This window comes from Zootoca vivipara, chromosome 1 (genome assembly GCF_963506605.1).
Source record: "Zootoca vivipara chromosome 1, rZooViv1.1, whole genome shotgun sequence".
Classification (NCBI taxonomy): domain Eukaryota; kingdom Metazoa; phylum Chordata; class Lepidosauria; order Squamata; family Lacertidae; genus Zootoca; species Zootoca vivipara.
The window spans coordinates 16,693,046-16,706,055 of record NC_083276.1 but is presented as its reverse complement, the minus strand read 5'-3'; the positions used below and the strand labels follow the sequence as shown (position 1 = coordinate 16,706,055).

General features: G+C 45.2%; 1 protein-coding gene across 1 annotated transcript in view; it reads left to right on the top strand.

The window, feature by feature from the left end:
• Window positions 1–6,198: 6,198 nt before the first annotated feature.
• HHIPL1 (HHIP like 1) overlaps window positions 6,199–13,010 on the top strand; it is a 33,668-nt gene continuing 26,856 nt past the window's right edge. The window contains exon 1 of the mRNA XM_035097096.2: window positions 6,199–6,921. Within this exon, the coding sequence (XP_034952987.1) occupies window positions 6,658–6,921 (264 nt within the window). The 5' untranslated portion in view covers window positions 6,199–6,657. The remainder of the gene's footprint in view (window positions 6,922–13,010) is intronic.

Below are 13,010 nucleotides of genomic sequence, written 5' to 3'. Positions count from 1 at the left end.
ACTTTAGGTTAGGAGTTCTCTGTGGAATAGCCACTTTTTACAGGGTATACCAGTTCACATGTACATCTACTTTCCAATGGGGTGGGTGGGCGGGGAATCTGCACAATGTGGTCATGCAACCATTCTTCCCTCATTTCTCTGAGATTCTTAGGATTCAGCTATGCAGCTGCAAATAAAACGTTTTAAGTGTGTTGTAAAGTGCATTATACAAAGGGGACACTAGATGGCGATGGAGAGCTCTGGCAAATTCAATATATTTTTCAAAACTTTTTTTAAAAGCATTGTAACAACTTTTTAATATATGTGTGTAGATTCCATCTTAGTCTGCAAACAAAAAACAAAAAAAACCCCACCCAACTAACTTCCAATTTTAAAAAATGGAACAGTAGTGCTATCTACAAAGGTATGGAATAACCTTAGCATTACTCTTTCAACTCCTTGGGCAACCATGTTGCTGTTTTGGAGCCATCGTTGGGTCTGTGATCCTCAAAGGCAGCATTGGCTTGGCAGAGGTTGGAGGAATTTCAGGCAACGGTGGCGGGCAATAATAATGCTATGTGGCAAAAGGGATCTTTGCCCCATAGCCCCCCCTGCCCCGATGCCAAGCCAAAAAGCACAGGGGCAGTAGTGGAATGATGACTGGTTGAGGAAGATTGGCAGCAGGCAGGCAGAAGAATGGGGAGGAAGCACCAATGACAAGTGGTTAGGGCAGGAGGAGGTACCTTGCCTGGCAGTACCTCTGATTGATTCTGTCGTTGATTTTCTGCAGTTCACCTCCTCTCCAACTCCTCTGAAGGAGACTCATCTGCAACTGTGTCTGTTTCCTTAGAACAGTAGTTCCTTGTGGGCTCTTTCCTTTGTCTGCTTGAGATGAACGGCTGCTCGAGAGCCAATTAGGAAGTGCTGCTTTAAGAAGATAGACGCAGCTGCTGAGGAGGGTAGATTGGAAAAGGCAGAAGCAGCTTCCCTGACCTGGTTGGGTGCTCTAAATAGAAGGAAGTGTCCCTTTTACTAAGAATTCTAAGAAGTCACAAGACGCCCAGTCACACACTCTGTTTGTGGTCCCAGCATATGACTCTGAAGGCACATGAGGCCACCACCTTGGTAAAAAATAAGCAGCTCTGAGTCTGGACAATGAAATAAATAATAAAATAAATGGACTGTGATTTCAAGATTGGATTACTGCAAAGCACTCTAGCTGGGGCTTCCCTTGTTGTGGAACCTGGAAGCTGCAGTTAGTGGCTGGTGGCTGGCAGGAGTGAGACCCCATGAGCATGCAACACCTCTGCTCAGAGATCTTCACTTACTAGCCCACTTAAGTTCAAGGTGTGTATAAGCTTTAATGGCTTGGGACCAGTTTTCTTGCAGGATCACTTTATTCCACATGTGTTCCCTCAACTGCTTCAGTCTGTGGGCTTGCCACATAATACTCGCTCCACAGCTGTAAGAAATCAGTCTTCTCATATGGCGGCACTGATTTTGTTAAATAAATAAAATAAAGCAAACCTATGCCTTATTAGTTGGAGCTTTCCCCTGTAATGTGCTATGGCACAGTTCACACAGGCAGGGAATAATACATGGGCAGGAATCCCTCTGCAGCTATCTGAAATTCTGCAGAAGACAGGGGATTCCCTCCTAGGGCATCATAGGATGGAGCTACAGGAAAGCACAAATATTCTTGTATAGAGATCTGTATGAACACTTAGACTTCGGCCCTCCAAATGTTTTGGACTACAATTCCCATCATCCCTGACCACTGGTCCTGTTAGCTAGGGATCATGGGAGTTGTAGGCCAAAACATCTGGAGGGCCGCAGTTTGGGGATGCCTGACTTAGATCATCAGGGGGAAATTCAACTTTCTGCACTGAACCACACAGAATATCATAGGCCAGTGACCTGAAAATGGACATTTTCTGCTATTGCCCCTGTACTGAGGACCACTCTTCTTTCCACCATACGTGAAGCAGTAATCTTCAGTTGCTTCAGACATCTTGTGAAGACCTCTCTTTTTTTGCCCAGGCTTTCCCCGGCCCATAAGATAGTGCTTGAATCTCCTGAATTCATCTTTTATTTGTTTTAATATACGTATTAATATATTACTGTTACTTTGGTTTTATGTTGAATTTCCCCCCTAATGATATTCTTTGTCTCAGTATTATATAACCACTTAAGAGATTTTTAAAAATATTGAACTATTTATAAATGCTTTTAAATAATAATAATAAAAAGGTGAGAAATGGCCCTCTTAGGCTCATTTTGAAGTCCTCCAATTGGCAGAAAATGGAGAAAGCAGAAGAGTGGCTCACTTGCACTTTTGCATTCCCCATATTTATACAGTGAACAGCTTTCCCACTTGCGAAACAACTTTACTGAATCCATGAACAGCTGGGATAATCTTGGCTTAAGCCCATTTAGTCTCACCTTCTTCCAACAGGACTGAATCAGCTTTTCCAAATACTTTGTCTTAACAGGTTTGTGGACTCGGGCATTTGCTGCCTACAATAATGTCATTCACCTTTTTTGGAGAACTGTTGTCAAGCCAAAAAGCGTGCGCCGAATCCAAATGTTTCAAAGGCCTCTGTGTTTTTAATTGAGCCATAAGTGCAATTCCAGTTATGGCACTTTCCATCTATGGTTACATACTTGAGGGGAGGCTTTGTGCAGGTTTTAACTTGTTTTTTATTAGCCACATTTCACATTTTGCAACGACTGAAAAATAGCTAAGAAAGCTGCCTGAGGATCCTTGTCTTTCAAAAAAAAGGGGGGGGGCTGTAATGGAAACGCCTGTTGCAACACGATTTGTTCCATGCCACTGTGGTTCTTAATGTCAAGACTCCCAGAAATGTTAAAAAATAGAGATATAGACATTTAATAAATATAAATTATTCAAGTTTTCTTGTAAACAGAAAAAGTGAAAGTATACAGAAGCCACACTAGATTTACAACTGGCAAAGGAAACAACAGAGACCAAAAAGCTTTGGAACAGTTTTCACCAACGTCGTGCCCTCTAGAAGTTTTGGACTAATGGCCCCGCCCCCCATCAGCCCCAACTAGCACAAGAAGTGCAGTTGCAGCACAGATTCAATAAAGGAGGGAGATGGACCTGGCACAGCCTGCCTTCCAAAGCTTTTGACAGCTGCCCTAACTCTGTCCCACCACGCATAAGTAAAACATCGTAAAATAAAAGTAGTTCCCTAAGGTGTACTGGGTGGGGTCTCAAATTTCAAGAGTGCTGTGTGCAACGCCAAAATCTGGTGCCCTTCATCTCTCACATTCCATGCTAAATCGTAGTTGTGGTGCCCCTGAGGCTCTGCGCCCAGTGCAACTGAACTGGTCGCACTCCCCTAAACCCACTTCTGGCACACTCTTCCATTTCCTCCCAAGACAAATGGATGCCAAACAGAACCAGAGGAGACTTTTCTGAACACCCTCCTCCAACAGCAACAACTTAAGAAGGTACTTACGTCACTTAAGGGGGAGGAAAAACACATGGAAAAAGGTCAAAGCTGTAGAAATTACAGCAGAAACTCCAGAATTTCAGAGAACTGGCTGCAGAAAAGTTTAGTTTGCATTAGATTTCCTGAGTGGCTTGGCAAGAAAATGCACGTGTCTTCAACTGGCCCTTGGTAGAGAAATAATCTGCTTGCTTTTAGTTACAGGTAGGTAGCCGTGTTGGTCTGAGTCGAAACAAAATAAAAAAATTCCTTCAGTAGCACCTTAAAGACCAACTAAGTTTTTATTTTGGTATGAGCTTTTGTGTGCATGCACACTAAAGCTCATACCAAAATAAAAACTTAGTTGGTCTTTAGGGTGCTACTGAAGGATTTTTTTTATTTTGCTTGCTTTTAGGCATTATTATCCCTCCCCACATTCCAAGGATGATCCCTGCACTGATTTGTTTAGGGGTGTGCAGAGGGAAAGCACCAGAAGAAGAAGAAGGAAGGGGTTGGGATTTATATGCTATGATTTATTTTATTTTACAGTATTTAGTAAATCATTTCTACACCGTTGCTCATAAACAATATCACAGTGCTTTGTAACAACCACCCATTAAACTATACTTTAAATTAAATTAAATTAAAATTGCCCAACCATTGTGGATTTTTTTAATGGCCTGCATAATAAGCCTGGCAGAACAGAAAGGTTTTCAGCATAATATAATGTGATATACTACAGCATGTTTAAGCAGAGGATGGGTGAGAATCTGTCATGGGTGCTTTAGCTGAGATTCCTGCATTGACCCTTGGGAGTCCCTTTCCAACTCTGCAATTCTATGGTTCTATAAGTATGGTATGTAATAAGCATCTATGAATTGCCCTGCTGGATCATGCCAGTGGCCCATATACTACTACAGCATCCTGTTCTCACAGTAGCCAACCAGGTGCCCATAGGAAGTCTGCAAGAAGGCCTGAGTTCAAGAGCCCTCTTCAATGTACAGTATCTGTGGGGTTCCAAACTGGAATTAAAATTGCCGGAAGAAATATCAACAACCTCAGATATGCAGATGACACAACCTTGATGGCAGAAAGCGAGGAGGAATTAAAGAACCTTTTAATGAGGGTGAAAGAGGAGAGCGCAAAATATGGTCTGAAGCTCAACATCAAAAAAACCAAGATCATGGCCACTGGTCCCATCAACTCCTGGCAAATAGAAGGCAAGAAATGGAGGCAGTGAGAGATTTTACTTTCTTGGGCTCCTTGATCACTGCAGATGGTGACAGCAGTCACGAAATTAAAAGACGCCTGCTTCTTGGGAGAAAAGCAATGACAAACCTAGACAGCATCTTAAAAAGCAGAGACATCACCTTGCCTACAAAGGTCCGTATAGTTAAAGCTCTGGTTTTCCCAGTAGTGATGTATGGAAGTGAGAGCTGGACCATAAAGAAGGCTGATCGCCGAAGAATTGATGCTTTTGAATTATGGTGCTGGAGGAGACTCTTGAGAGTCCCATGGACTGCAAGAAGATCAAACCTATCCATTCTTAAGGAAATCAGCCCTGAGTGCTCCCTGGAAGGACAGATCCTGAAGCTGAGGCTCCAATACTTTGGCCACCTCATGAGAAGAGAAGAATCCTTGGAAAAGACCCTGATGTTGGGAAAAATTGAGGGCACTAGGAAAAGGGGACGACAGAGGACAAGATGGTTGGACAGTGTTCTCGAAGCTACGAACATGAGTTTGACCAAACTGCGGGAGGCAGTGGAAGACAGGAGTGCCTGGCGTGCTATGGTCCAAGGGGTCACGAAGAGTCGGACATGACTAAACGACTAAACAACAACAACAACAATCTGTGGGGTTGTGTGTTTGTAAGTTGCTCTGCATTCCCCTGGGCAAGATAAGGTGACTAACAAATTCAATAAAACATCATCATCATCAACAACAACAACAATTCACTCCTGCAGTTTCCATAACTTGGAATTTAGAAGCATACTGCCTCAGACAGTGGAGACAGAACATAGACCTTGTGGCTGGTAGGATAGCCTCCTCATCTTGAATTTGTGCAAGTTGCTGACCATCACGGTTTCTGGTGAGAGCAAGAACAGCATATAATTTGGCAGCTGTGCTGGGTTTAAGGTGGTGCGGGTGGTTCCTCCGCACAGGGCCCCAAGCCAAGAGGACGCAAAATAATAATAAGAAGACGACTTATATTTATATAAGTGCCTACTGAGAAGATATATATATATATTTAAATTGTACCAAGGGCAGTTATTGTGAAAATCAGAACTATTTGAAGGGCGCCATATTTTGACGCCCTATTACCCCAGTCTGTCCCTGTTGCCATGTCTAATATATATACAGGTAGGTAGCCTTGTTGGTCTGAGTGGAAGCAAAATAAAAAAAAACTCCTTCAATAGCACCTTAAAGACCAACTAAGTTTTTATTTTGGTATGTGCATGCACACGAAAGCTCATACCAAAATAAAAACTTAGTTGGTCTTTAAGGTGCTACTGAAGGAATATATATTTAGAGTTCTTAAAGGGGGGGAACATTGGGGATGGGAGGATGCTTGGCTTGGTGCCCTTTATTCCAAGCCTGGTGCCTACTACGGTAGTTCCGAGGCTGCGGCCGGCCTTGGTCTCCTCCGCGCCGCTCGCTCCTCCAGGCACGTGTCTCCTTCTCCTCGGCGGGCGCCGCTCCAGCGACTATTTACCCGCCCCGAGCGGGGAGAAGGCGGCGCCTCCGCCCTCCTTCTCAGCTTTTTCTTTTTGGGTCTGAGGCGCTTCTGCGAGCAAAGGGGCGGTCGAGGCGAGCGAAGGCAGGGAGAGCAGGTCCCCTTTGCCCCCTCTGCCCTCGGCGCTGCGTCCGACACAGTCCTCCTCCGAGCGTGCTGAGGGCGCAGCAGGGCAGCGTCCCTTGCCTTCCCTACCTAACCCGAGGAGGCGGCGGCTGTCTCTCGCCTTCCCCGGCTCCCCCTCGGCGAACGGGGCCCTCAGGGCACGGCGGCGGGAGCTGTCGAAGCGCTAAGGCGCACCGCGGCGCGCGCGCTTCACCAGACCCTCGTGAGAGAGCCTGCGTGAGGGCTGCCAGGAGGCGGCCGGGCGCCGAGGGCCATGGCCGGGCGCGAGCCTCGGAGCTGCCGCCGCCGCTTCCTAGCCGCCAGGAGCCCGCGCCTGTCCTGAGCGCAGCAGCAGCAGCAGCAGCAGCGGCGAGGAAGGGAAGCATGGCGCGGGCGTGGCCGCTCCTCCTCGCGCTGCTCTTCCACGCGCTGCCGGGGCTGCTGAGGGGCCACCCGCAGTGCCTGGACTTCAAGCCGCCCTTCAAGCCGCCGCGCCCGCTCCACTTCTGCGTGCAGTACTCGGACTTCGGCTGCTGCGACGCCGAGCGCGACGCCGCCCTGCTGGAGCGCTATTACCGAGTGGCCGAGAACTTCGACCAGGCCGCCTACGCCGCCTGCGCCAGCCACCTGCAGAACCTCTTGTGCCAGGTGAGCCTGGTGGGGCCACACGGCCCGCCCCTTTCTTCCCACCCGCACCCCCCCCCAAATCCTAGTGAGAGGGGCCTAGTTAGAGTGTGGGACCTGGGAGACCAGGGTTCAAATCCCCACTCAGCCCTGAAGCTTATTGGGTGACTTATCGGGTCAATCGCTTCCTTTCAGCCTGACCTACCTCACAGGAGTGTTGTGAAGATAAAATGGAGCAGGGGAGAGAACGATGTACAGCTGGGATATAAACCAAGGAAAACATCCACGGTTTTCACCTAGAGCAGCCACACTGGGTTAAATAAATGGACAGTGCTGCCCTGTCTTGTTGGCACCCAGCTGCTGCAGAAAAGGGGATAAAGCAGAATGTCCCACCCAGCCAGGTTTAATCCAAAAGTCCAGGTATCATATGATGAGAAAGACTGCAGCTAAGCTGCAGCTGGAGTCTTCCATCAGTTTCTCAAACTTAGGTCTCCAGCTGTATTTGGACTACAATTCCCATCATCCCTGAGCACAGGGCATGCTGGATGGGGCTGATGGCAGTTGCAGTCTGTCCATGTCTGCAGGGTCACTGGTTCCCCATCCCTGGAGTTGATGGACAAGGCAGCTTTCTATAATCCTTTCATGCACTGCCATGAGGTGCACTGCCAAGGGAATGCAAGGGTTGTCCTGCCTTGTGAAATGGCACTTCCATTAGAAACCCTTCCCCATAAACAGATAGGCCCATCCTTCAGTCTGCATATTTAGGTAGATGGGATAGATGCTCCACTGTCCCATATGTGTTTGCACCCAGTTCATCTTTATGAAGTATAACCTACACTCTGCTTTCACCCAAGAGGTAAATGTCAAGGTTTTCTTCATTGCAGCCAGCTGTGATCCTCCTTACAGGATTTTGCAAACATAGGCTATTCAAGTGATTCCTGCATTCTGTCTGGTTCCGTATTCACCAGCTAGGCTGGTGAAGGGCACAGATGATGTTGCTTCCCTACGGTTAGACATCATATCCCTCTTTGTCCATGCACCTTCTCCAACAAAGTGAATGATCTGAGGGTTCCCCCCCCCCTGTGAGTTAGCCCTACTTTTAGAATCTTCTGAGTAAAATAAGAAGCTATTTGCTCTTCATAATAGCATGCAGCCTCCTTGTCTTGCTTGCAAAACTTGCTGGACCAAACACATGCTGGTACATAGATTAATAATATCAGGACTCTTGTGTGTTCTTAAGCCATGAGCTTTCCTCCAGCACCAGGTGCGTTGGACAGGTCTCAATGAACAGGCTGTATAATTCTCATTTCTACAGGATATGCTTTGTCAAGCGATTCTCTTTGCTTGCTTTGTCCATTCTGTGCTCAGTCCCTCTTCCAGAGGATGGTAACAACACCTGAAAACCCCAATACAGTACATGAAAGGCATTGCAGAGATTTGCTTGATTTTCCATACTTTTCTGAATCTATTCCTGTACCCTTGGCATAGTAGAATGTGTACTAGGTAAGTGTCTGCCAAAAAGAGGAGAGAATACCAACGCCTTGTATATTTTCATTCTAGGCATCTTTTAGCTTCTATTTTATTTCATATCTGCAACATGGCAACTGGTATTGTCCTATTGAGTCACAGAGCTGCATAGTGGAAAGGGACCGAAAGGCTATTTAGAATCATAGAATTGTAGAGATGGAAGGGACCCTGAGTATCATCTAGACCAGGCATCCCCAAACTGCGGCCCTCCAGATGTTTTGGCCTACAACTCCCATGATCCCTAGCTAAGAGGACCAGTGGTCAGGGATGATGGGAATTGTAGTCCAAAACATCTGGAGGGCCGAAGTTTGGGGATGCCTGATCTAGACCAACTCCCTAGAATGCAGGAATATGCAGCTATCCCATCAAACTTGCAACCTTGGTGTTTTCCATACCATGTTCTAACCAACTGAGCTAATCGAACTCTTAGTTTATCCTAGGCAGGAACAAATGATTCAGAAGACATTGTAAATATTTATATTAATTCACAAGGTCTTAACATCATATTTTATTATTTCACAATGAAACAGGAAGAATTTGCTCCAAAGAAGACACGGGCATGTTGGCATATGATTCTGTGTTGGGCACTGGATCTCTCCCTTGTCATTTAGAGAAAGCTAACATGTTGTCTGTACTGGCAGTGAAAGTTGCATAACTTAGGGCATTTCCAGACTGTCACTAGTTTTAAGCGGTATTCAGATCACTGGCTGTGCAATTTGTAATTGTTTGGGAGGTCTTGCCCAGAAAACTCACATCCCTAAAAGTTTGAACTGTTTGCGATAAGGAAAGTGATGGGGAAATGCACCGTAAAGTATGAGATAACCTTTACTTGATGCAATATCTAACCTTTCCACAAACAAATAAGTATGCATGCTCACTAAATACCGTTTAACCTCCCTGCAAACGAATCAGGATGAGCGCTTAATAAATAGGTGGTCTGGAAACACCTTTAAATAGGTGTACAGTCGTACCTTGGTTGTCGAACGGAATCCGTTCCAGAAGTCCCTTCAACTTCTGAAAACCTTCGAAAACCAAGGCGCGGCTTCCGACTGGCTGCAGGAGCTTCCTGCACACAAATGGAAGCCACAGAAGCCACATCGGACATTCGGGTTCCAAAGAACGTTCGCAAACCGGAATACTCACTTCCGGGTTTGCGGTGTTCGGGAGCCAAAATGTTTGGCTGCCAAGACGTTCGTCAGCCAATGTACGACTGTATTTGGGATAAATGGAGGCTAAAAAGAAGCATTTGTTGAAAATGCCAAGGGTTGTGTTCAGTTAAGTCCTACTCAGCATAGACTCCTTGAATGTAATGAACCTAAGATAGCCAAGTCCATTGCCATTAGTGGGTCTACTCTGAGTTGGACTAGCAGGGAATACCTTAGGTGCAAGAGTTGTCAAGTTCTTGCAGAGCATTGCTGATGGAGGGCTTGTGGGAAATTTGCAGTGTGTTTTTGTGGTGTTTAGCTCTGGAGATGAAGGTCATAGGTTACGGCCATTGTTTTGTTCCTCATCTTGTGTGTCAAAAAACTGCATCGTCCACAGCTCTGAAGTCCCATACACGCCACTTTCCGCCATTCGTCGTGCTTATGTTTTTATGCTATAGCAGATGAATAATTTAAAGGGATCCATTAGACTGATTTAGGCCCTGCTTCTCAGACTCGCAGATGGTAATTTGCCTCAAAATGTATTCATTAGTCACATTATTTTGACAAGTGTCTCTGTGTATGAATCTGAATACTCCAAATTCCAGCTCTTCCTATATTTAGTTGTGGTTTATTATATGACATTGTTTCTCTTCCGGGAATAGAAAGAAATGTTGATCACATTGCCATATCTATTCCATCTGCAGTAGTCAAAAGAAACTGTCTATCTGCACTGCTGGCAATAGCCCTCAAATAGATTGTCAAAGCCCTATCTTTTTGCCCCTGTGATATTTTATGTTCCTCGAAGGATGGGGGAATCGAACCTCCTAAAGGGAGTTAAAGGGATTACACTAGTACAGTGGTACCTCGGTTTGCGACCACAATTGGTTCCGGGGAGCTGGTCGCTCGACGAGTTCGTTGCTCCCCGAGGCACGCTTCTGCGCATGCACGCACTGCACAGCTCGCTTCTGCGCATCCGAGCGCCGCGGAACCTGGATGTAAACATTTCCGGGTCCACGGTGGTCGGAAACTGAAGTGGTTGCTCCCCGAGGCGGTCGCAAACCGAGGTACCACTGTACAAAAAAATCTCTGACCCTTCTAGGTTGCAAGCTTTATCTTGCTTTATTAGAGAGTAGAATCATAGAGTTGGAAGATACCCCGAGGATCATCTAGTTCAGGCATAGGCAAAGTCGGCCCTCCAGATGTTTTGAAAGTACAATTCCCATCATCCCTGACCTGTTAGCTGGGGATGATGGGAGTTGTAGTCACAAAACATCTGGAGGTCTGAGTTTGCCTATGCCTGATCTAGTCCAACCCCCCTGCAATGCAGGAATCTCAACTGAAGCATCCATGACAGATGGCCAACCAACCTTTGCTTAAAAACCTCCAAGGTAGGAGAGTCCACAACATCCCGATGGAGCAGGTCCCAATGAACTCAGTGGAAGTCATGGTTAATGCAGTAAATATCTCAGGGCACTGGTTCACATGTGCATGTTCGTCACCTAAATTGATGACCTGCATATGTGTGAATGCCACAGCTAGAGAAGTTTCACATCATTTCAGCCATGTTTCTTTTTCAGTGGAGGCTGTTGATAAATTCAGCTGTGAGTTTACTTTTTTATTTAAGACATTTATATGCCTCTTAATTGTTTGCATTTCCAAGCAGTGTACATAAGAACAATCCACAGAAAACTGGACAATAAAACAAATAAAGGTTTATAATAAAACTGAATGCTACCTTAAAATGCTTGCTAGAACAAGAAAGTCTTAGTTATGCTCCTGAAGTTCAGCAAGGAAGGGTGCCTTTCTGATCTCAGTTGGGAAGGAGTTGTGTACATGCATGTGTGAATCTGCCTTTTCTTAAAACAAGCTTGCACATTAAGGAAATAAACCCTTATCCACGGAAAACAATGTTAACATTTGTTACTGCTTACTGGTTATTTTTCCTTGATGCTTTCAACTGGTCCAGGGCAAAATCAGCTATATCCTTATTTTATCCTTACAGAAACCAACACCCACCTCCAAATGCCCTTAATTCCCAAGTGAGAGGGTAATATCTAAGTCATATTCAAAGTAGTTCCACTGAAATAAATGGGTCTACTCTAAATGTGACTAATGTTGACCATCACCCAGAATAAAGATTTCATTAGTTACATAAAGCATTGCTGGCCATGAAACCTTTCCTGGGCTGCAGTCCTGAGCACAGTGAGTTCTTCCTACACGGGCTAAATAAAAAGTCCTACAATGCTCTTGTTCTGTTCCCATCCATTCATTGCGACTTATGGAAGAACACTTTCTGATGGATTGATTTCTTATTCATGTGCATGACCCTTCAGCTCAGTTAATCTCGAGTGCAGGATTGCAGCCTTGGGAAGCAATCAAGGCATTGTCGAAGAGTGGCAAGAAACACGGAAGGGTCTGCTTGATGAAAGCTTATTTATAACACACACAGAAAAGGCTTTGATTTAAGGAATAAGTGCCAGAATGGAGACCATGTATTTATGTGCAAGCGTGCTGAAATGAGGTCCATTGTTCTGCAAAGATGAGATGATTCAGAGAAAATTGTGTGTGGAGCTGTGTATATCGGATGACTCGGCTACATTTCCCACTCCCTAACATTCTTCTTTTCTAAAGGTCAAGTGGTGAAGAATGATTGTTACTAGCGGTAGAGTTTACTTAAGTAGAATCATAGAGCTGTTAGGGACCACGAGGGTCAACTTGTCCAACCCCCTGCAGTGCAGGAATCTCAACTAAAGCACCCATGACAGATAGCCATCCAACCTCTGCTTAAACACCTCTATAAAGGAAAGTCCAGCACCTTCTGAGGGAGTCCATTGTTGAGCAGCTCTTACCGTCAGAAAATTTGAAAACAAATATATAGGACAGAGGAACATGGGAGGCTGCTTTACACCGACATCTACATGTTGAGTTACATCTTACGCAGCATTGTGTTTAACTCAGCATTGCTTTTGCTGACTTTGCAGCAGGGTTTCAGGCAGAGAACCTTCCCAGCCCCACCTGCGACCAAAGTAATAGATGACATATTTCGGTTACAAATCCCAATGGATCCGTTTCCCCCAATTTAATGAATTATGTAAAAAGTACTGCAACTTCATATTGGACCCAAATGTTATATATTAAAAAAGCAGCCAGAATTTTATAATGGGGGTGGGTGGGTGGGGAATCACTGCATACCAAAACATATTTGTTGCAGGATTCATTTGTGCTCAACAAAATGCAACTTTCCCTGCATGCATTATGTACCAATATGGTTAAACTATTAGCAAAGAAGACGGAGATTATTGTTTGTTTGGCTTTCTTGTAGTACTCTGGTTTGCAGATGGGAACTGATAGTAATAGTACTCATATAAAAGGAAATTACAGCAGTTTTCTAAGAAGTTTTGCTGGAGCTGCCAAGCTGATATCATAGATAAACAAATCACA